Source organism: Oncorhynchus keta, chromosome 35 (genome assembly GCF_023373465.1).
Source record: "Oncorhynchus keta strain PuntledgeMale-10-30-2019 chromosome 35, Oket_V2, whole genome shotgun sequence".
In the NCBI taxonomy this organism is placed as follows: Eukaryota; Metazoa; Chordata; class Actinopteri; order Salmoniformes; family Salmonidae; genus Oncorhynchus; species Oncorhynchus keta.
Window position 1 is genome coordinate 12,656,335 of NC_068455.1, and position 21,075 is coordinate 12,677,409.

Here is a 21,075-nt window from a genome sequence, read left to right on the forward strand (position 1 = left end):
GGGAATAACCTCACGATATTACATCTCACTAAAAATATGTTGTCTTGAAAAGGTCCGAAATATTACAATTAAACGCCATAAACAGCTATTAGAAATACCTTTATTTTTCTCTACAAAACAACACAGAAAACTCCTTGCAGAGACATGTTCTCATTTACATCTTCAAAATCCCTCTAATTTCTACAGTGAGATTTTATTTACACCCCAACCTACAGTCAATTCATACTTTCCTCTTTCCTTATGCAGAAATGTAATTTGTGTTTATGTGTGCATGTGTCTGCGTGCACCGGTTCATATCAGTTCTCATTGCTTGAACTGCTGGGTTAGATCAGCGGGCCACCTCTGAGTTATGGTGTATGTTGGACAAGGTGAGCTGAGCCTCCTGTGTTGGGTAGGAGCGCCTGGTTCGCAGCCACAGCCTCCCAAACACTCCAGTGAACAGAAGCAGGAACACAAGTAGGCCTCCCAGGACAAAGGTCTCCACCGAGGGCACACCTCCAGAGTCTGCAGGGCAAGAGATCAGTCAGACACATGCAGGGACGTATTCAGTAGGGCACCGCTTAGCAAAACATTTTAAAACGGAAAACATAAATGAGCTGGGGTGTGTTGAGCAGGACACAACATTTTGGAACGTTCAGATAGAAATATGTTATGAAGGACAAACAAGCCTCTCTGGCGTGTAGAATAAAAAATCACGTTGACTCTATTATGGCATTTCTAGCTGCAACATACACTATCAAAAGTTTGGGGTCACTTAGAAATGTCCTTGTTTTTGAAAGAAAATCAAAACATTTTTGTCCACTAAAATAACATAAAATTGATCAGAAATACAGTGTAGACATTGTTAATATTGCAAATGATTATTGTCGCTGTAAACAGCAGATTTTTTTATGGAAAATCTACATAGGCCCATTATCAGAAACCATCACTCCTGTTTTCCAATGGCACGCTGTTCCTATGGCATGTTTACCATTTTAAAAGGCTAATTGATCATTAGAAAACACTTTTTCAATTATGTTAGCACAGCTGAAAACTGTTGTGCTGATTTAAAGAAGCAATAAAACTGGCCTTCTTTAGACTAGTTGAGTATCTAGAGCATCAGCATTTGTGGGTTCGTTTACAGGCTCAAAATGGCCAGAAACAAAGACCTTTCTTCTGAAACTCGTCAGTCTATTCTTGTTCTGACAAATTAAGGCTATTCCATGTGAGAAATTGCCAAGAAACTGAACATCCCGTACAATGCTTTGTACGACTCCCTTCACAGAATAGCACAAACTGTCTCTAACCAGAATAGAAAGAGGAATGGGAGGTCCCGGTGCACAACTGAGCAAGGGGACAAGTACATTCATGTCTAGTTTGAGAAACAGATGCCTCACAAGTCCTCAACTGGCAGCTTCATTAAATAGTACCCGCAAAACACCAGTCTCAACGTCAACAGTGAAGAGGCGACTCCGGGATGCTGGACTTCTAGGCAGAGTTCCTCTGTCCAGTGTCTGTGTTCTTTTGCCCATCTTAATCTTTTATTTTTATTGGCCAGTCTGAGATATGGCTTTTTCTTTGCAACTCTGCCTGGAAGGCCAGCATACCGGAGTCACCTCTTCACTGTTGATGTTGAGACAGGTGTTTTGCGGGTACCCTTTAATGACAGCCAGTTGAGACCCTGTGAGGCGTCTGCTTCTCAAACTAGACACTCTAATGTACTTGTCCTCCTAAACTTTTGAACGGTAGTGTACCTCACTGTTTCACTCTAATACAACATTTTTATCTCGACTGTACAGTATGTTGTTTATGGAAAATAAAGAGCCTTTATTGGGAGACTTACTCAGGCTGGGTTGGTCACTCTCAGGCAGACGTCGCCTGATTGGTCCATAAGATACTGTATGGGCCGTAGTGACATCTCTTCTCATCCGCCCATTGTTATCCTCACCAGAACAGTTCTGTTAAATGAAGGGTAGTAATCAACGATATAAATTAGGGAGACATATTAAGGTACAGCAAGCAAATATATATAGTTTAATTATAATATTATTACCCAGTCTAATTACCATATTTACTATTTGTTTTACATTTTCCAAAATGAAAGTTCATTGCAATAATAGACATAAAACAAGTGTGTTTTGTTGTCTATTTTATGACAGCAGTAGGCCCTTGCTATAAAACTAGGGTTTAAATGAGCCAGTGAGCATCATCGTTATGAAGAAAGGGGGAGCGATCACTCACAGGCTGACAGACCCCAAGTGTGTTGTGACAGATCTGAACATTGCAGTGGAGAAACACATCCTTGTAAGAGCTGCCCACGAACTTGAACATTTGTATCCTGAACATAGCCTCTGGCCCCTGTCCATTCTTCAGCACTGTCAACGGTTCGTTTGACAAAACGGGGCAGCTGAGACAGACCGAGAGAGAGCCAGAGAAAGAGAGAGAGCCAGAGAGAGGGAGTCAGAGAGAGAGGGAGTCAGAGTGAGGGAGCCAGAAAAAGAGAGAGAGACAGAAAAAGAGAGAGAGCCAGAGAAAGAGAGAGAGCCAGAGAAAGAGAGAGAGACAGAAAGAGAGAGAGAGCCAGAAAAAGAGAGCCAGAAAAAGAGAGAGCCAGAGAAAGAGAGAGAGCCAGAGAAAGAGAGAGCCAGAGAAAGAGAGAGAGCCAGAATAAGAGAGAGAGCCAGAGAAAGAGAGAGAGCCAGAGAAAGAGAGAGAGCCAGAGAAAGAGAGAGCCAGAGAAAGAGAGAGAGCCAGAGAAAGAGAGAGAGACAGAGAAAGAGAGAGAGAGAGAAAAAGAGAGAGAGCCAGAGAGAGAGAGAGAGAGAGAGAGAGAGAGAGAGAGAGAGAGGGAGAGAGAGAGAAAAAGAAAGAGAGACAGAGAGAGCAGGCAGACAAAGCAGGCAATGGATCGTATCAGTATCAGAGGCAGCATGTGCAACCGTTGAATGAGATATCATACATTTTAGAATGTGTTGGTTAATAAAACTCAGGATTTTAATGGATTTCCCTATAATTCCTAGTAAACTATTCCAACATCTGGTACAAAATAAACTGGTGTATATATATATATATATATATGCCATTTAGCAGACGCTTTTATCCAAAGCGACTTACAGTCATGTGTGCATACATTCTATGTATGGGTGGTCCCGGGAATCGAACCCACTACCCTGGCGTTACAAGCGCCATGCTCTACCAACTGAGCTACAGAAGGACCACTATGATCTAGTCGCTTGTTTTGATTGAACACATGCCAATGTAAGAGCAGAGCACTTTGCTATTGTGACATATCTGTCTTTCATAATGGGAATGCAAACACATTAACATTAGTATTCTTGGAATGACAAGACAGATCCTCCAAAGTGTTTTCTCCTCAGAAGTGGTGAACAAAAGTCCTTGTGCAAGTCTTTGCCTTGCTGTTGCTAACAGTACATGTCAATGACATGCACCGTTGCTGAGCTGAAATGCATATGGCTGATGCAGTGTTCACGTCGTGTCAAAAACTCGGGACCTCAGATTTAAAATGAACGTAAGTTATTCGCATAGAACTTCCTATTGGTTGCGTCTGATACTTCCCAAGTGGGAAACTCTGATATCATCTTTCTACCACAAGTAAGCAAGTCGGAAATGTTGGGGTTTCCGACATGACATGAACGTGGCATCAGACAGGGCCTGGTCCACGTGACAGGGGTCTGAAATCTATATGGCCTCAGACAGGGTCATGTGACGGGGGTCTGAAGTTGTCACCCCCAGGTCTCTTGTCTAAGCAATTCAGCAGCACTTATTTCATATTTCAACAACACCATTCCCAGAGGACTGTGTGCTGGTGTGGTTGAAAATGTGACACTACAAAAATGTACATTTAGATAGGCCTCCATAACATATTTATGAATTCTATCAAACAGAATGAAATATAAAGCGAGATGTGGTGAGAGGGGCTTATAATACACAGTGATATAATGTTTAACTTCCCTTTGAACAGACCTGTCCTTGATGAAAGTGTACTGGATGTTGCTATACGGGTCGTTGGTTGGGGTAGCCCAGCATCTCTCCACACGCAGCAAAAGATGAGCCGGTATCTAAGTGAGAGCGAGACAAACCAGGACTGCAGTCAGTGACACACACACACACACAAAGAGGTGACTCAGTCATTCAATATTTTGACCAGGACAACAGATAGAGAGTAAAACACCAAAAATGCATGCAGAGCAGAATTAGGACAAAACCCGCTAATGATCAAAATCCAGAAAATAACTGTTAAATTCTACAACCACCTAAAAAGAAGTATTCCCAAACCTTTCATAACAAAGCCATCACCTACAGAGAGATGAACCTGGAGAAGATTCCCATCAGCAAGCTGGTCCTAGGGCTCTGTTTACAAACACAAACAGACCCCACGGAGCCCTAGAACAGCAACATAATTAGACCCAACCAAATCCTGAGAAAACTTCAAGATAATTACTTGACACATTGGAAAGAACTAACCAAGAAACAAAGCAAACTGGAATGCTATTTGTCCCTAAACAGAGAATACACAGTGGAAAAATACCTGACTACCGTGACTGACCCAAAATTAAGGAAGGATTTTAATATGTACAGACTCAGTGAGCATATCCTTATTGAGAGAGGTCGATGTAGGCAGACCTGGCTCTCAAGAGAAGACAGGCTATGTGTCCACTCCTAGCCAAATGTACGACCATATTAGAGAGACATATTTCCCTCAGATTACACAGACCCACAAAGAATTTGAAAAATAAAATGTACAGTTGTGGCCAAAAGTATAGAGAATGACAGAAATATTAATTTCCACCAAGTTAGCTGTTTCAGTGTCTTTAGATATTTTTGTCAGATGTTACTATGGAATAGTAACATCTGACAAGTACAATTACAAGCATTTTACAAGTGTCAAAGGCTTTTATTGACAATTACATGAAGTTGATGCAAAGAGTCAATATTTGCAGTGTTGACCCTTCTTTTTCAAGGCCTCTGCAATCCGCCCTGGCATGAAGTCAATTAACTTCTGGGTCACATCCTGACTGATGGCAGCCCATTCAATACACCCTGGCATGCAGTCAATTAACTTCTGGGCCACATCCTGACTGATGGCAGCCCATTCTTGCATAATCAATGCTTGGAGTTTGTCAGAATTTGTGGGTTTTTGTTTGTCCACCCGCCGCTTGAGGATTGACCACAAGTTCTCAATGGGATTAAGGTCTGGGGAGTTTCCTGGCCATGGGTGTAACGCCTTGGTCATAGTGTTTTGTGTTTCGTTATATATTTGGTCAGGCCAGGGTGTGACATGGGTTTATTTTGGGGTATTTCGTATTGGGGTTTTGTAGTTATTGGGATTGCGGCTGAGTAGGGGTGTTGCATAGGCTTGGCTGCCTGAGGCGGTTCTCAATCAGAGTCAGGTGATTCTCGTTGTCTCTGACTGGGAACCGTATTTAGGTAGCCGGGGTTCACTGTGTATTTCGTGGGTGATTGTTCCTGTCTCTGTGTAGTTTCACCAGATAGGCTGTAATTAGTTTTCACGTTCCGTTTGTTGTTTTGTTTTGTATAAGTTATTTAATGTATCGCGATTCATTCATTAAAGAACATGAGTAACAACCACGCTGCATTTCGGTCCGACTCTCTTTCAACAAACGAAGAACGCCGTTACAATGGGCCCAAAATATCAATGTTTGTTCCCCGAGCTACTAAGTATCACTTTTGCCTTATGGCAAGGTGCTCCATCATGCTGGAAAAGGCATTGTTCATCACCAAACTGTTCCTGGATGGTTGGGAGATGTTGCTACCATTCTTTATTCATGGCTGTGTTCTTAGGCAAAATTGTGAGTGAGCCCACTCCCTTGGCTGAGAAGCAACCCCACACATGAATGGTCTCAGGATGCTTTACTGTTAGCATGACACAGGACTGATGGTAGCGCTCACCATGTCTTCTCTAAACAAGCTTTTCTCTGGATGCCCCAAACAATCGGAAAGGGGATTCATCAGAGAAAATGACTTTACCCCAGTCCTCAGCAGTCCAATCCCTGTACCTTTTCAGAATATCAGTCTGTCCCTGATGTTTTTCCTGGAGAGAAGTGGCTTCTTTGCTGCCCTTCTTGACACCAGGCCATCCTCCAAAAGTCTTCGCCTCACTATGCGTGCAGATGCACTCAGACCTACCTGCTGCCATTCCTGAGCAAGCTCTGTACTGGTGGTGCCCCGATCCCGCAGTTGAATCAACTTTAGGAGACGGTCCTGGCGCTTGCTGGACTTTCTTGGGCGACCTGAAACCTTCTTCACAACAATTGAACAGCTCTCCTTGAAGTTCTTGATGATCCGATAAATGGTTAATTTAGGTGCAATCTCACTGGCAGCAATGTCCTTGCCTGTGAAGCCCGTTTTGTGCAAATTAATGATGATGGCACGTGCTTCCTTGCAGGTAACCATGGTTGGCAGAGGAAGAACAATGATTCCAAGCACCACCCTCATTTTGAAGCTTCCAGTCTGTTATTCGAACTCCGTCAGCATGACAGAGTGATCTCCAGCCTTGTCCTCGTCAACACTCACACCTATGTTAACGAGAGAATCACTGACATAATGTCAGCAGGTTCTTTTGTGGCAGGGCTGAAATGCAGTGGAAATGTTTTTTGGGGATTCAGTTAGTTTGCATGGCAAAGAGGGACTTTGCAATTAATTGCAATTCATCTGATCACTCTTCATAACATTCTGGAGTATATGCAAATTGCCATCATACAAACTGAGGCAGCGGACTTTGCGAAAATTAATATTTGTGTCATTCTCAACTTTTGGTCACGACTGTATATTAGGTGAAATACCATAGCATGCCATCACAGTAGCAAGATGTGTGAGCTGTTGCTACATGAAAAGGGCAACCAGTGAAGTACAAACACCATTGTAAATACAAACTACACTGAGTATTCAAAAGGATCCAACCTTTTTTTTCAATTTTCGCTCAGGACCTGAAGCAAGGATATGCACATTCTTGATACCATTTGAAAGGAAACACTTTGAAGTTTGCGGCAATGTGAAATTAATGTAGGAGAATATAACACATTAGATCTGGTAAAAGATAATACAAATAAAAAAACATCCATATTTTTTTGTACCATCATCTTTGAAATGCAAGAGAAAGGCCACATTGTATTATTCCAGCCCAGGCACTAGATGGCAGCAGTGTATGTGCAAAGTTTTAGACTGATCCAATGAACCATTGCATATCTGTTCAAAATGTTGTGTCAAGACTACCCAAATGTGCCTACTACAGTAATTGGTTTATTAAGAACACCTACTCTTTCCATGACATAGACTGACCAGGCGAATCCAGGTGAAGGCTATGATCCCTCATTGTTAAATCCAGTGTAGATGGGTGGATACCAGTTAAATGTCATCTACGTAATCCCCAAAAGTAATTCTTTATCATGAGAGGGCCATAAACAATAACTAGTAACGCGGCATACTCAAAGAAAGGTTAAAATCTCACCTTTCTGGTAAAAAATAGTTATACATTGCTGAGGTGTTGTCACTTTTAAGGACACAAGCACAAGTACACAGTACAAATATGCTACAAATATGAAAACGTGATGGATTTCTTATTCAACAAAACTGTATGAATAAGTTGGAAATGACTGATATGCTTTCTAAATACAGCACAATCAAATGATAAAATAACAAAAGTGTACGATTTCACCTTCCTTATAAGTGTAAAATACATATTTGTATGCTTAGTGTTAGAGAAAATGTACATATTTTCTTAAGGTCTCTCTTGATCAAAATGTCTGCCCCCGTTTATACTTCAACTATTTGTTTGTTAAAACACTGTACATGGCCATAGCATTTGAAATGTCTCTATTCTTTTGAACATTTTGTGAGTGTAAGGTTTACTGTTCATTTCTGATAATTTCATCCGTTTATTATCTATTTCACTTCCTTTGGCAATATAAACATGTTTCCCATGCCAATAAAGCCCTTTGCATTGAATTGCATTGAGTGAGGATAGAGATACTGTGGGGAGAAATAGAGAGCGAGAGAACTAGAGTCCAAGTTGTAGTTAGTATGCAGAGCAGTGATAGAGGCAGGGGGTCAGAGTAGTGATAGAGGCAGGGGGTCAGAGCAGTGATAGAGACAGGGGGTCAGAACAGTGATAGCAGACTGTGATAACAGCAGAGGCAGGGGGTCAGAGAAGTGATAGCAGACTGTGATAACAGCAGAGGCAGGGGTCAGAACAGTGATAACAACAGAGAGGCAGGGGGTCAGAACAGTGATAACAACAGAGAGGCAGGGGGTCAGAACAGTGATACCAGCCTGTGATAACAACAGAGAGGCAGGGGGTCAGAACAGTGATAACAGCCTGTGATAACAACAGAGAGGCAGGGGGTCAGAACAGTGATAACAGCCTGTGATAACAAAAGAGAGGCAGGGGGTCAGAACAGTGATAGAGGCAGGGGGTCAGAGCTGTGATAGAGGCAGGAGGTCAGAGCAGTGATAGAGGCAGGTGGTCAGAGCAGTGATAGAGGCAGGGGGTCAGAGAAGTGATAGAGGCAGGGGGTCAGAGCAGTGATAACAGCCTGTAATAACAACGGAGAGGCAGGGGTCAGAACAGTGATAACAACAGAGAGGCACGGGGTCAGAGAAGTGATAACAGCCTGTAATAACAACAGAGAGGCAGGGGGTCAGAACAGTGATAACAACAGAGAGGCAGGGGGTCAGAGAGGTGATAACAACAGAGAGGCAGGGGGTCAGAGAGGTGATAACAGCCTGTAATAACAACAGAGAGGCAGGGGGTCAGAGAAGTGATAACAACAGAGAGGCAGGGGGTCAGAGAAGTGATAACAGCCTGTAATAACAACAGAGAGGCAGGGGGTCAGAACAGTGATAACAACAGAGAGGCAGGGGGTCAGAGAAGTGATAACAGCCTGTGATAACAACAGAGAGGCAGGGGGTCAGAAGAGTGATAGCAACAGAGAGGCAGGGGGTCAGAACAGTGATAGAGGCAGGGGATCAGAGCAGTGATAACAGCCTGTAATAACAACAGAGGCAGGGGGTCAGAACAGTGATAACAACAGAGAGTAGAGAGGATCAAGAGGAGCAGCACTCACATTACTGTTTAGTCTGTCACAGACTGAGTAGTTGATTAGCTGCCCACAAGGTCTAGTGTCAATATAATATTCATTTTACATTTGAGTAATTTAGTAGACGCTCTTATCCAGAGTGACTTACAGGAGAAATTAGGGTTAAGTTCCTTGCTCAAAGGCACAACAACAGATTTTCAGCTAGGCTGCTCGGGGATTCGAACCAGCGACCATTTGGTTACTAGCCCAAAGTCTCGTAACCACTAAGCTACCTGCCGGCGACGCCCTACTTGACAAGTACTGCATGTGTATGGTCAGGGCCAAAGACTGGGGTTATATCCCAAATGGTACCCTATTCCCTATGTAGTGCCCAATGTGCCCTGGTCAAAAGTCATGCACTATATAGGGAATAGGATGCCATTTGGAACGCATGCACTGTCTATGGTCAGGGCCAAAGACTGGTCATTCAGCTCAACATTCACTAAAAGGTGCTTATCTTTATCCAGCAAGAAGCACAAACGGCTCAGACACAGTAAGCTTCTACAGATTATAGGGTCTGTTATGAATCATTCAAATTCGGTACCACATTTGTTGGTACTTCCAGTAACCACCAGATATTTAGTTAGGCTAGTTATCTTTACATGATCAGCTCTGATTTCATATTTCAACAACACCATGCCTAAGAAGACCGTCTGATGGTTACAGAGTGTGGTTGCAATATGCAACAGATAACAGATACAGTACATGACACTGAATGAAACAGAAAGATAATCACATGGTGATCTTTACCATCAACACTTTAACGTAGATGTTGTCGTCCAGGGTCAGGGAGGGCACAGTGGTCCACTTGTCCTCAAAGTCTTCGTCTTTATAAAGCAGCATGGACACAGAGAAGTTCCCATCTTCTGTGTTCAGAGTGATGGTCCTGGAGAGAATAGTATAGATGTATAGGTGCAGTGCTCGAGTTACAGTTAGAGGGAGAATCCTAATTCCCACTAAAGTCACATTTTTGACACAAATGACTTAAGTGAAAAATTTGACTTAAGTGGACATTAGAATCGTCCAACAGAGATCTTAAAGGTGGTTGGATCACCATATATATATGGAGCATCATATAGAACATAAACGTCCTCTTTTAGATAAGATGCTTTGGTCAATTGAGACTGTGTGAACAATCATAAATTATGTGTTAGTGAACTCGTAATGTAAATCTATTACCAAATGTGATTTTTTTTCTCAACCTTAGCTAGATATCTTACTTGACATCCACTCTGATCATGTTTTCCCCATTGGGCTGCTGGACCATGTAGTTTATCGGGTAACGGCAGACGAACGTGATGTTGATGTAGTTCCTTGTGACGACATCCAAATCGTTGTTGCGTATGGTGTTTATGAACATAATATGTGTATCATCTGATGCCTAGAAGGACGTCAGAAAAACAACAGTGTCAAGGAAACATGAAGATTATGAGGGCAGACCTATAAGTCTATCAGTCAGACAAACGTGATGTACTGGCTGGCTTGGTACATTATTCCACAGCTAAATGAGTCACTTAGGAAGTAACTGGAGATTGATGACCATGACGCAACACAAATAAAATACAATTTGACTACAACAGGTGTAGACCTTACCATCAATGCTTTCTTACAAGGCCTTCCCAAGGACGCACAGTTTAACTTTTTACTGCAGTGGGCTAAATCAGGGTCACACAGAGTGTTTCTTGGTAGTTTTTAACAAATCTACTTTGAAACAAGAGTATACACCTCACACACATGGTTATGGGCTTTAAAAAAGAAGGCACCTGTATCATGTCAGATATAGAGTTGAAATATAGTCAATTTTTAGTTTGCATCCCAATATTACACTTTATATACATCACAGAAGACTGAAATATAGCAAAACGGTTTGACATAGAAACACCAGATTTTCTGAGTTTTTTTTTTCAAATAATGTTGACTATTTATGAAATTATGAAAAATATACATTCCACCCATGAGTCCACGAGGTAATTTGACTACAGGAAAGGGCTACAAATAGTAATAAAATACAACACACAAGAATTGAGCTGAATACAGGGAGCACCAGATCAATGTGGAGCTATATACAGGGAGTACCAGATCAATGTGGAGCTATATACAGGGAGTACCAGTACCAGATCAACGTGGAGCTATATACAGAGAGTACCAGTACCAGATCAATGTGGAGCTATATACAGGGAGTACCAGATCAATGTGGAGCGATATACAGGGAGTACCAGTACCAGATCAATGTGGAGCTATATACAGGGAGTACCAGATCAATGTGGAGCTATATACAGGGAGTACCAGTACCAGATCAATGTGGAGCTATATACAGGGAGTACCAGTGCCAGATCAATGTGGAGCTATATACAGGGAGTACCAGATCAATGTGGAGCTATATACAGGGAGTACCAGTACCAGATCAATGTGGAGCTATATACAGGGAGTACCAGTACCAGATCAATGTGGAGCTATATACAGGGAGTACCCATACCAGATCAATGTGGAGCTATATACAGGGAGTACCAGTACCAGATCAATGTGGAGCTATATACAGGGAGTACCAGTACCAGATCAATGTGGAGATATATACAGGAAGTACCAGTACCAGATCAATGTGGAGCTATATACAGGGAGTACCAGTACCAGATCAATGTGGCGCTATATACAGGGAGTACCAGATCAATGTGGAGCTATATACAGGGAGTACCAGTACCAGATCAATGTGGAGCTATATACAGGGAGTACCAGTACCAGATCAATGTGGAGCTACATACAGGGAGTACCAGATCAATGTGGAGCTATATACAGGGAGTACCAGTACCAGATCAATGTGGAGCTATATACAGGGAGTACCAGTGCCAGATAAATGTGGAGCTATATACAGGGAGTACCAGATCAATGTGGAGCTATATACAGGGAGTACCAGTACCAGATCAATGTGGAGCTATATACAGGGAGTACCAGTACCAGATCAATGTGGAGCTATATACAGGGAGTGCCAGTACCAGATCAATGTGGAGCTATATACAGGGAGTACCAGTAGCAGATCAATGTGGAGCTATATACAGGGAGTACCAGTAGCAGATCAATGTGGAGCTATATACAGGGAGTACCAGTAGCAGATCAATGTGGAGCTATATACAGGGAGTACCAGTACCAGATCAATGTGGAGCTATATACAGGGAGTACCAGATCAATGTGGAGCTATATACAGGGAGTACCAGATCAATGTGGCGCTATATACAGGGAGTACCAGTACCAGATCAATGTGGCGCTATATACAGGGAGTACCAGTACCAGATCAATGTGGAGCTATATACAGGGAGTACCAGTACCAGATCAATGTGGAGCTATATACAGGGAGTACCAGTACCAGATCAATGTGGAGCTATATACAGGGAGTACCAGTACCAGATCAATGTGGAGCTATATACAGGGCGTACCAGTACCAGATCAATGTGGAGCTATATACAGGGAGTACCAGATCAATGTGGAGCTATATACAGAGAGTACCAGATCAATGTGGAGCTATATACAGGGAGTACCAGATCAATGTGGAACGATATACAGGGAGTACCAGTACCAGATCAATGTGGAGCTATATACAGGGAGTACCAGATCAATGTGGAGCTATATACAGGGAGTACCAGTACCAGATCAATGTGGCGCTATATACAGGGAGTACAAGTACCAGATCAATGTGGCGCTATATACAGGGAGTACCAGTACCAGATCAATGTGGAGCTATATACAGGGAGTACCAGTACCAGATCAATGTGGAGCTATATACAGGGAGTACCAGTACCAGATCAATGTGGAGCTATATACAGGGAGTACCAGTACCAGATCAATGTGGAGCTATATACAGGGAGTACCAGTACCAGATCAATGTGGAGCTATATACAGAGAGTACCAGATCAATGTGGAGCTATATACAGGGAGTACCAGTACCAGATCAATGTGGAGCTATATACAGGGAGTACCAGTACCAGATCAATGTGGAGCTATATACAGGGAGTACCAGATCAATGTGGAGCTATATACAGGGAGTACCATTACCAGGTCAATGTGGAGCTATATACAGGGAGTACCAGTACCAGATCAATGTGGAGCTATATACAGGGAGTACCAGATCAATGTGGAGCTATATACAGAGAGTACCAGATCAATGTGGAGCTATATACAGGGAGTACCAGATCAATGTGGAACGATATACAGGGAGTACCAGTACCAGATCAATGTGGAGCTATATACAGGGAGTACCAGATCAATGTGGAGCTATATACAGGGAGTACCAGTACCAGATCAATGTGGCGCTATATACAGGGAGTACAAGTACCAGATAATATAATATATAATATATGCCATTTAGCAGACGCTTTTATCCAAAGCGACTTACAGTCATGTGTGCATACATTCTACGTATGGGTGGTCCCGGGAATCGAACCCACTACCCTGGCGTTACAAGCGCCATGCTCTACCAACTGAGCTACAGAAGGACCATGTGGCGCTATATACAGGGAGTACCAGTACCAGATCAATGTGGCGCTATATACAGGGAGTACAAGTACCAGATCAATGTGGCGCTATATACAGGGAGTACCAGTACCAGATCAATGTGGAGCTATATACAGGGAGTACAAGTACCAGATCAATGAGGAGCTATATACAGGGAGTACCAGTACCAGATCAATGTGGAGCTGTATACAGGGAGTACCAGTACCAGATCAATGTGGTGCTATATACAGGGAGTACCAGTACCAGATCAATGTGGAGCTATATACAGGGAGTACCAGTACCAGATCAATGTGGAGCTATATACAGGGAGTACCAGTACCAGATCAATGTGGAGCTATATACAGAGAGTACCAGATCAATGTGGAGCTATATACAGGGAGTACCAGTACCAGATCAATGTGGAGCTATATACAGGGAGTACCAGTACCAGATCAATGTGGAGCTATATACAGGGAGTACCAGTACCAGATCAATGTGGAGCTATATACAGAGAGTACCAGATCAATGTGGAGCTATATACAGGGAGTACCAGTACCAGATCAATGTGGTGCTATATACAGGGAGTACCAGTACCAGATCAATGTGGAGCTATATACAGGGAGTACCAGTAGCAGATCAATGTGGAGCTATATACAGGGAGTACCAGTAGCAGATCAATGTGGAGCTATATACAGGGAGTACCAGTAGCAGATCAATGTGGAGCTATATACAGGGAGTACCAGTACCAGATCAATGTGGAGCTATATACAGGGAGTACCAGATCAATGTGGAGCTATATACAGGGAGTACCAGATCAATGTGGCGCTATATACAGGGAGTACCAGTACCAGATCAATGTGGCGCTATATACAGGGAGTACCAGTACCAGATCAATGTGGAGCTATATACAGGGAGTACCAGTACCAGATCAATGTGGAGCTATATACAGGGAGTACCAGTACCAGATCAATGTGGAGCTATATACAGGGAGTACCAGTACCAGATCAATGTGGAGCTATATACAGGGAGTACCAGTACCAGATCAATGTGGAGCTATATACAGGGAGTACCAGTACCAGATCAATGTGGAGCTATATACAGAGAGTACCAGATCAATGTGGAGCTATATACAGGGAGTACCAGTACCAGATCAATGTGGTGCTATATACAGGGAGTACCAGTACCAGATCAATGTGGAGCTATATACAGGGAGTACCAGTACCAGATCAATGTGGAGCTATATACAGGGAGTACCAGATCAATGTGGAGCTATATACAGGGAGTACCAGTACCAGATCAATGTGGAGCTATATACAGGGAGTACCAGTACCAGATCAATGTGGAGCTATATACAGGGAGTACCAGTACCAGATCAATGTGGAGCTATATACAGGGAGTACCAGATCAATGTGGAGCTATATACAGAGAGTACCAGATCAATGTGGAGCTATATACAGGGAGTACCAGTACCAGATCAATGTGGTGCTATATACAGGGAGTACCAGTACCAGATCAATGTGGAGCTATATACAGGGAGTACCAGTACCAGATCAATGTGGAGCTATATACAGGGAGTACCAGATCAATGTGGAGCTATATACAGGGAGTACCAGTACCAGATCAATGTGGAGCTATATACAGGGAGTACCAGTACCAGATCAATGTGGAGCTATATACAGGGAGTACCAGTACCAGATCAATGTGGAGCTATATACAGAGAGTACCAGATCAATGTGGAGCTATATACAGGGAGTACCAGATCAATGTGGAGCTATATACAGGGAGTACCAGATCAATGTGGAGCTATATACAGAGAGTACCAGATCAATGTGGAGCTATATATAGGGAGTACCAGATCAATGTGGAGCTATATACAGGGAGTACCAGTACCAGATCAATGTGGAGCTATATACAGGGAGTACCAGTACCAGATCAATGTGGAGCTGTATACAGGGAGTACCAGATCAATGTGGAGCTATATACAGGGAGTACCCGTACCAGATCAATGTGGAGCTATATACAGGGAGTACCAGTACCAGATCAATGTGGAGCTATATACAGGGAGTACCAGTACCAGATCAATGTGGAGATATATACAGGAAGTACCAGTACCAGATCAATGTGGAGCTATATAAAGGGAGTACCAATACCAGATCAATGTGGAGCTATATACAGGGAGTACCAGATCAATGTGGAGCTATATACAGAGAGTACCAGATCAATGTGGAGCTATATACAGGGAGTACCAGATCAATGTGGAGCTATATACAGGGAGTACCAGTACCAGATCAATGTGGAGCTATATACAGGGAGTACCAGTACCAGATCAATGTGGAGCTGTATACAGGGAGTACCAGATCAATGTGGAGCTATATACAGGGAGTACCAGATCAATGTGGAGCTATATACAGGGAGTACCAGATCAATGTGGAGCTATATACAGGGAGTACCAGATCAATGTGGAGCTATATACAGGGAGTACCAGTACCAGATAAATGTGGAGCTATATACAGGGAGTACCAGTACCAGATCAATGTGGAGCTGTATACAGGGAGTACCAGATCAATGTGGAGCTATATACAGGGAGTACCCATACCAGATCAATGTGGAGCTATATACAGGGAGTACCAGTACCAGATCAATGTGGAGCTATATACAGGGAGTACCAGTACCAGATCAATGTGGAGATATATACAGGAAGTACCAGTACCAGATCAATGTGGAGCTATATACAGGGAGTACCAGTACCAGATCAATGTGGCGCTATATACAGGGAGTACCAGATCAATGTGGAGCTATATACAGGGAGTTCCAGTACCAGATCAATGTGGCGCTATATACAGGGAGTACCAGTACCAGATCAATGTGGAGCTACATACAGGGAGTACCAGTACCAGATCAATGTGGAGCTATATACAGGGAGTACGAGTACCAGATCAATGTGGAGCTATATACAGGGAGTACCAGATCAATGTGGAGCTATATACAGGGAGTACCAGTACCAGATCAATGTGGAGCTATATACAGGGAGTACCAGTACCAGATCAATGTAGAGATATATACAGGAAGTACCAGTACCAGTACCAGATCAATGTGGAGCTATATACATTGAGTACCAGATCAATGTGGAGCTATATACAGGAGTACCAGATCAATGTGGAGCTATATACAGGGAGTACCAGTACCAGATAAATGTGGAGCTATATACAGGGAGTACCAGTACCAGATCAATGTGGAGCTGTATACAGGAGTACCAGATCAATGTGGAGCTATATACAGGGAGTACCCATACCAGATCAATGTGGAGCTATATACAGGGAGTACCAGTACCAGATCAATGTGGAGCTATATACAGGAGTACCAGTACCAGATCAATGTGGAGATATATACAGGAAGTACCAGATCAATGTGGAGCTATATACAGGGAGTACCAGTACCAGATCAATGTGGCGCTATATACAGGGAGTACCAGATCAATGTGGAGCTATATACAGGGAGTTCCAGTACCAGATCAATGTGGCGCTATATACAGGGAGTACCAGTACCAGATCAATGTGGAGCTACATACAGGGAGTACCAGTACCAGATCAATGTGGAGCTATATACAGGGAGTACGAGTACCAGATCAATGTGGAGCTATATACAGGGAGTACCAGATCAATGTGGAGCTATATACAGGGAGTACCAGTACCAGATCAATGTGGAGCTATATACAGGGAGTACCAGTACCAGATCAATGTGGAGATATATACAGGAAGTACCAGTACCAGTACCAGATCAATGTGGAGCTATATACATTGAGTACCAGATCAATGTGGAGCTATATACAGGGAGTACCAGATCAATGTGGAGCTATATACAGGGAGTTCCAGTACCAGATCAATGTGGCGCTATATACAGGGAGTACCAGTACCAGATCAATGTGGAGCTACATACAGGGAGTACCAGTACCAGATCAATGTGGAGCTATATACAGGGAGTACGAGTACCAGATCAATGTGGAGCTATATACAGGGAGTACCAGATCAATGTGGAGCTATATACAGGGAGTACCAGTACCAGATCAATGTGGAGCTATATACAGGGAGTACCAGTACCAGATCAATGTGGAGATATATACAGGAAGTACCAGTACCAGTACCAGATCAATGTGGAGCTATATACATTGAGTACCAGATCAATGTGGAGCTATATACAGGGAGTACCAGATCAATGTGGAGGTATATACAGAGAGTACCAGTACCACATCAACGTGGAGCTGTATACCTTGAGTACCAGATCAATGTGGAGCTATATACATTGAGTACCAGATCAATGTGGAGCTATATACATTGAGTACCAGATCAATGTGGAGCTATATACAGAGAGTACCAGATCAATGTGGAGCTGTATACAGAGAGTACCAGTACCACATAAATGTGGAGCTATATACAGAGAGTACCAGTACCACATCAATGTGGAGCTATATACAGAGAGTACCAGATCAACGTGGAGCTATATACAGAGAGTACCACATCAACGTGGAGCTGTATACCTTGAGTACCAGATCAATGTGGAGCTATATACAGGGAGTACCAGTAGCACATACATGTGGAGCTATATACATTGAGTACCAATTCAATGTGGAGCTATATACATTGAGTACCAGATCAATGTGGAGCTATATACATTGAGTACCAGATCAATGTGGAGCTATATACATTGAGTACCAGATCAATGTGGAGCTATATACATTGAGTACCAGATCAATGTGGAGCTATATACATTGAGTACCAGATCAATGTGGGGGGGTGCAACTCTTCAGTAAGAAAGTGTTCCTAATGCTTGGCACACTCAGTGTATAGTCTACTGAGTGTGCGTACGTACGGTCAGTGCAAGATAGAGTCAGTGCAGATTGTTTGGGTACCATTAATTGACTATCTAACAGTCTGGTTATTTAGCAGTCTTATGGCTTGGGGGTAGAAGCTGTCATGGAGCCTGTTGATCCAAGAGCCGATGCTCCGGTACCATTTTCCAGACGGTAGCAGAGTTTTTAGGGCCTTCATCTGACACCGCCTGATATAGAGGTCCTGGATGGCAGGAAGCTCGGCCCATGTGATGTACTGGGCTGTCCGCACCATCCTCTGTAGTGCTTTGCAGTCAAGTGTGGTGCATTTGCCATACCAAGCTGTGATGCAGCCAGTCAAGCTGCTTTTGAGGATATGAGGCCCATGCCCATTATTTTCTGCCTCCTGATGGGGAAGTGGCGCTGCCGTGCCCTCTTCACGACTGTGTGGGTGTGTGTGGACCATGTTAAGATCTTAGTGATGTTGACGCCAAGGAACTTGAAGCTCTCAACCCGCTCCACTACAACCCCGTCGATGTGGATAAGGGCGTGCTCTCCCCTCTTTCACCTGTAGTCCATGATCAACTCCTTGGTCTTACTGACATTGAGGGAGAGGTTGTTGTCCTAGAAATAAACAATGTCTCTGACCTCCCTGTAAGCTTTCTTATTGCCGTCAGTGATCAGGCCTACCAACATCGTGTCATCAGTGTTGGAGTCGTGCGCGGCCACTCAGTTGTTGGTGAACAGGGAGTACAGGAGGGGACTAAGCACACACCCCTGAGGGTCAGCGTGGCGGAGGTGTTGTTGCCTACCCTCACCACCTGGGGTCTGTCCGTCAGGAAGTTCAGGATCCAGTTGCAGAAGGAGGGTGTCAGTCCCAGGGTCCCAAGCAGGGTGATGAGCTTGGAGGGGACTATGGTGTTGAACACTGAGCTGTAGCCAATGAACATCATTCTCATCACAAACCCTGCTACATTCACCAAATGCCTGTATGCACGTATGCTGTAAGTCACTTTGGATAAAAGCATCTGCTAAATGGTATATATTATTACATTATTAAAAGCCATTCTTCTTTAGCAAACTCATTCCTTAGTCTTGTGTGACAAGACTCTTAACATAAATGTCAAATTGAGTAGCTGGCCAATCCACGCAAGATTTGGTTCTGGGTTCCAAGATGACACCTTCCCCAAACAGAGATTTGGTTCTGGGTTCCAAGATGACACTTTCCCCAAACAGAGATTTGGTTCTGGGTTCCAAGATGACACTTTCCCCAAACAGAGATTTGGTTCTGGGTTCCAAGATGACACTTTCCCCAAACAGAGTCTCTAACTATGTCCAGTAGGCAGCAACCCTGTGGTTTTCTGTGTGATTATTACAGTGGAAATGTTTAGTAGCCGGCTACTGAAACTATAAAGAGGGGTTGGATGATAAGGTGTGACAGGGTTGTGTTCTGATCCGTGTTGAGGGTTGTGCTCAGATCCGTGTTGTGGGCAAAAGGAGTACTGGTCCCATGGCCAAGGATGAATTGACCCTTGGCCTTACTGTCCAGACTTAACAACACCAGGGTATTAATATAGCCCCCACTGGGCCTACCACTCACTATGTTTGGCCCACTATTCCCAATATAGTGCACTACTCTTAAACATGGGCCCATAGGGCTCTGGTCAAAAGTAGTGCACTACTGCATATTGCGGTCAGGTGACATTTGGGACTCAGAGAGAAACTAATGTCTCAATTACTCTGTAGGAAAACTTCTCACTGACCTTGGGTTCTTATAAATGGTTCATCAACAAACTCATATTGTATGCAATTTGACAGACAGAGAGACCACAATGATAATGGGCGATAATTTATTTCTAGTTAGATCATTTCACTTTTCAAGTACATTCCCACTTACTAACCTCTCTGGTCCTGTGTCTGTACCTCTCTGGTCCTCCGTGTACCTCTCTGGTCCTGTCTGTACCTCTCCGGTCCTGTCTGTACCTCTCCCCTCCTGTCTGTACCCTCCCCTCCTGTCTGTACCTCTCCCCTCCTGTCTGTACCTCTCCCCTCCTGTCTGTACCTCTCCCATCCTGTCTGTACCTCTCCCCTCCTGTCTGTACCTCTCCCGTCCTGTCTGTACCTCTCCCCTTCTGTCTGTACCTCTCCCGTCCTATCTGTACCTCTCCGGTCCTGTCTGTACCTCTCTGGTCCTGTCTGTACCTCTCTGGTCCTGTCTGTACCTCTCCGGTCCTGTCTGTACCTCTCCCATCCTGTCTGTACCTCTCCCATCCTGTCTGTACCTCTCCCATCCTGTCTGTACCTCTCCCATCCTGTCTGTACCTTTCCAGTCCTGTCTATACCCTTCCGGTCCTGTCTGTACCTCTTTGGTCCTGTCTGTACCTCTCTGGTCCTGTCTGTACCTCTCCCGTCCTGTCTGTACCTCTTTGATCCTGTCTGTACCTCTCTAGTCCTGTCTGTACCTCTCTGGTACTGTCTGAACCTCTCCCATCCTGGCTGTACCTCTCCGGTCCTGGCTGTACCTCTCCGGTCCTGTCTTTACCTCTCTGGTACTGTCTGTACCTCTCCCGTCCTGTCTGTACCTCTTTGATCCTGTCTGTACCTCTCCCATCCTGGCTGTACCTCTCTGGTACTGTCTGTACCTCTCTGATACTGTCTGTACCTCTCCCGTCC

General features: G+C 43.8%; 1 protein-coding gene across 1 annotated transcript in view; it reads right to left on the reverse strand.

Annotated features, from left to right (window-relative positions):
• Nucleotides 1-80: 80 nt before the first annotated feature.
• LOC118369116 (pancreatic secretory granule membrane major glycoprotein GP2-like) overlaps nt 81-21,075 on the reverse strand; it is a 26,448-nt gene continuing 5,453 nt past the window's right edge. Inside the window, exons 4-9 of the mRNA XM_035753594.2 lie at nt 10,316-10,476; nt 9,846-9,981; nt 3,964-4,058; nt 2,221-2,386; nt 1,823-1,937; nt 81-504 (exon numbers count right to left, since the gene is read on the reverse strand). Of these exons, the coding sequence (XP_035609487.1) occupies nt 329-504; nt 1,823-1,937; nt 2,221-2,386; nt 3,964-4,058; nt 9,846-9,981; nt 10,316-10,476 (849 nt within the window). The 3' untranslated portion in view covers nt 81-328. The remainder of the gene's footprint in view (nt 505-1,822; nt 1,938-2,220; nt 2,387-3,963; nt 4,059-9,845; nt 9,982-10,315; nt 10,477-21,075) is intronic.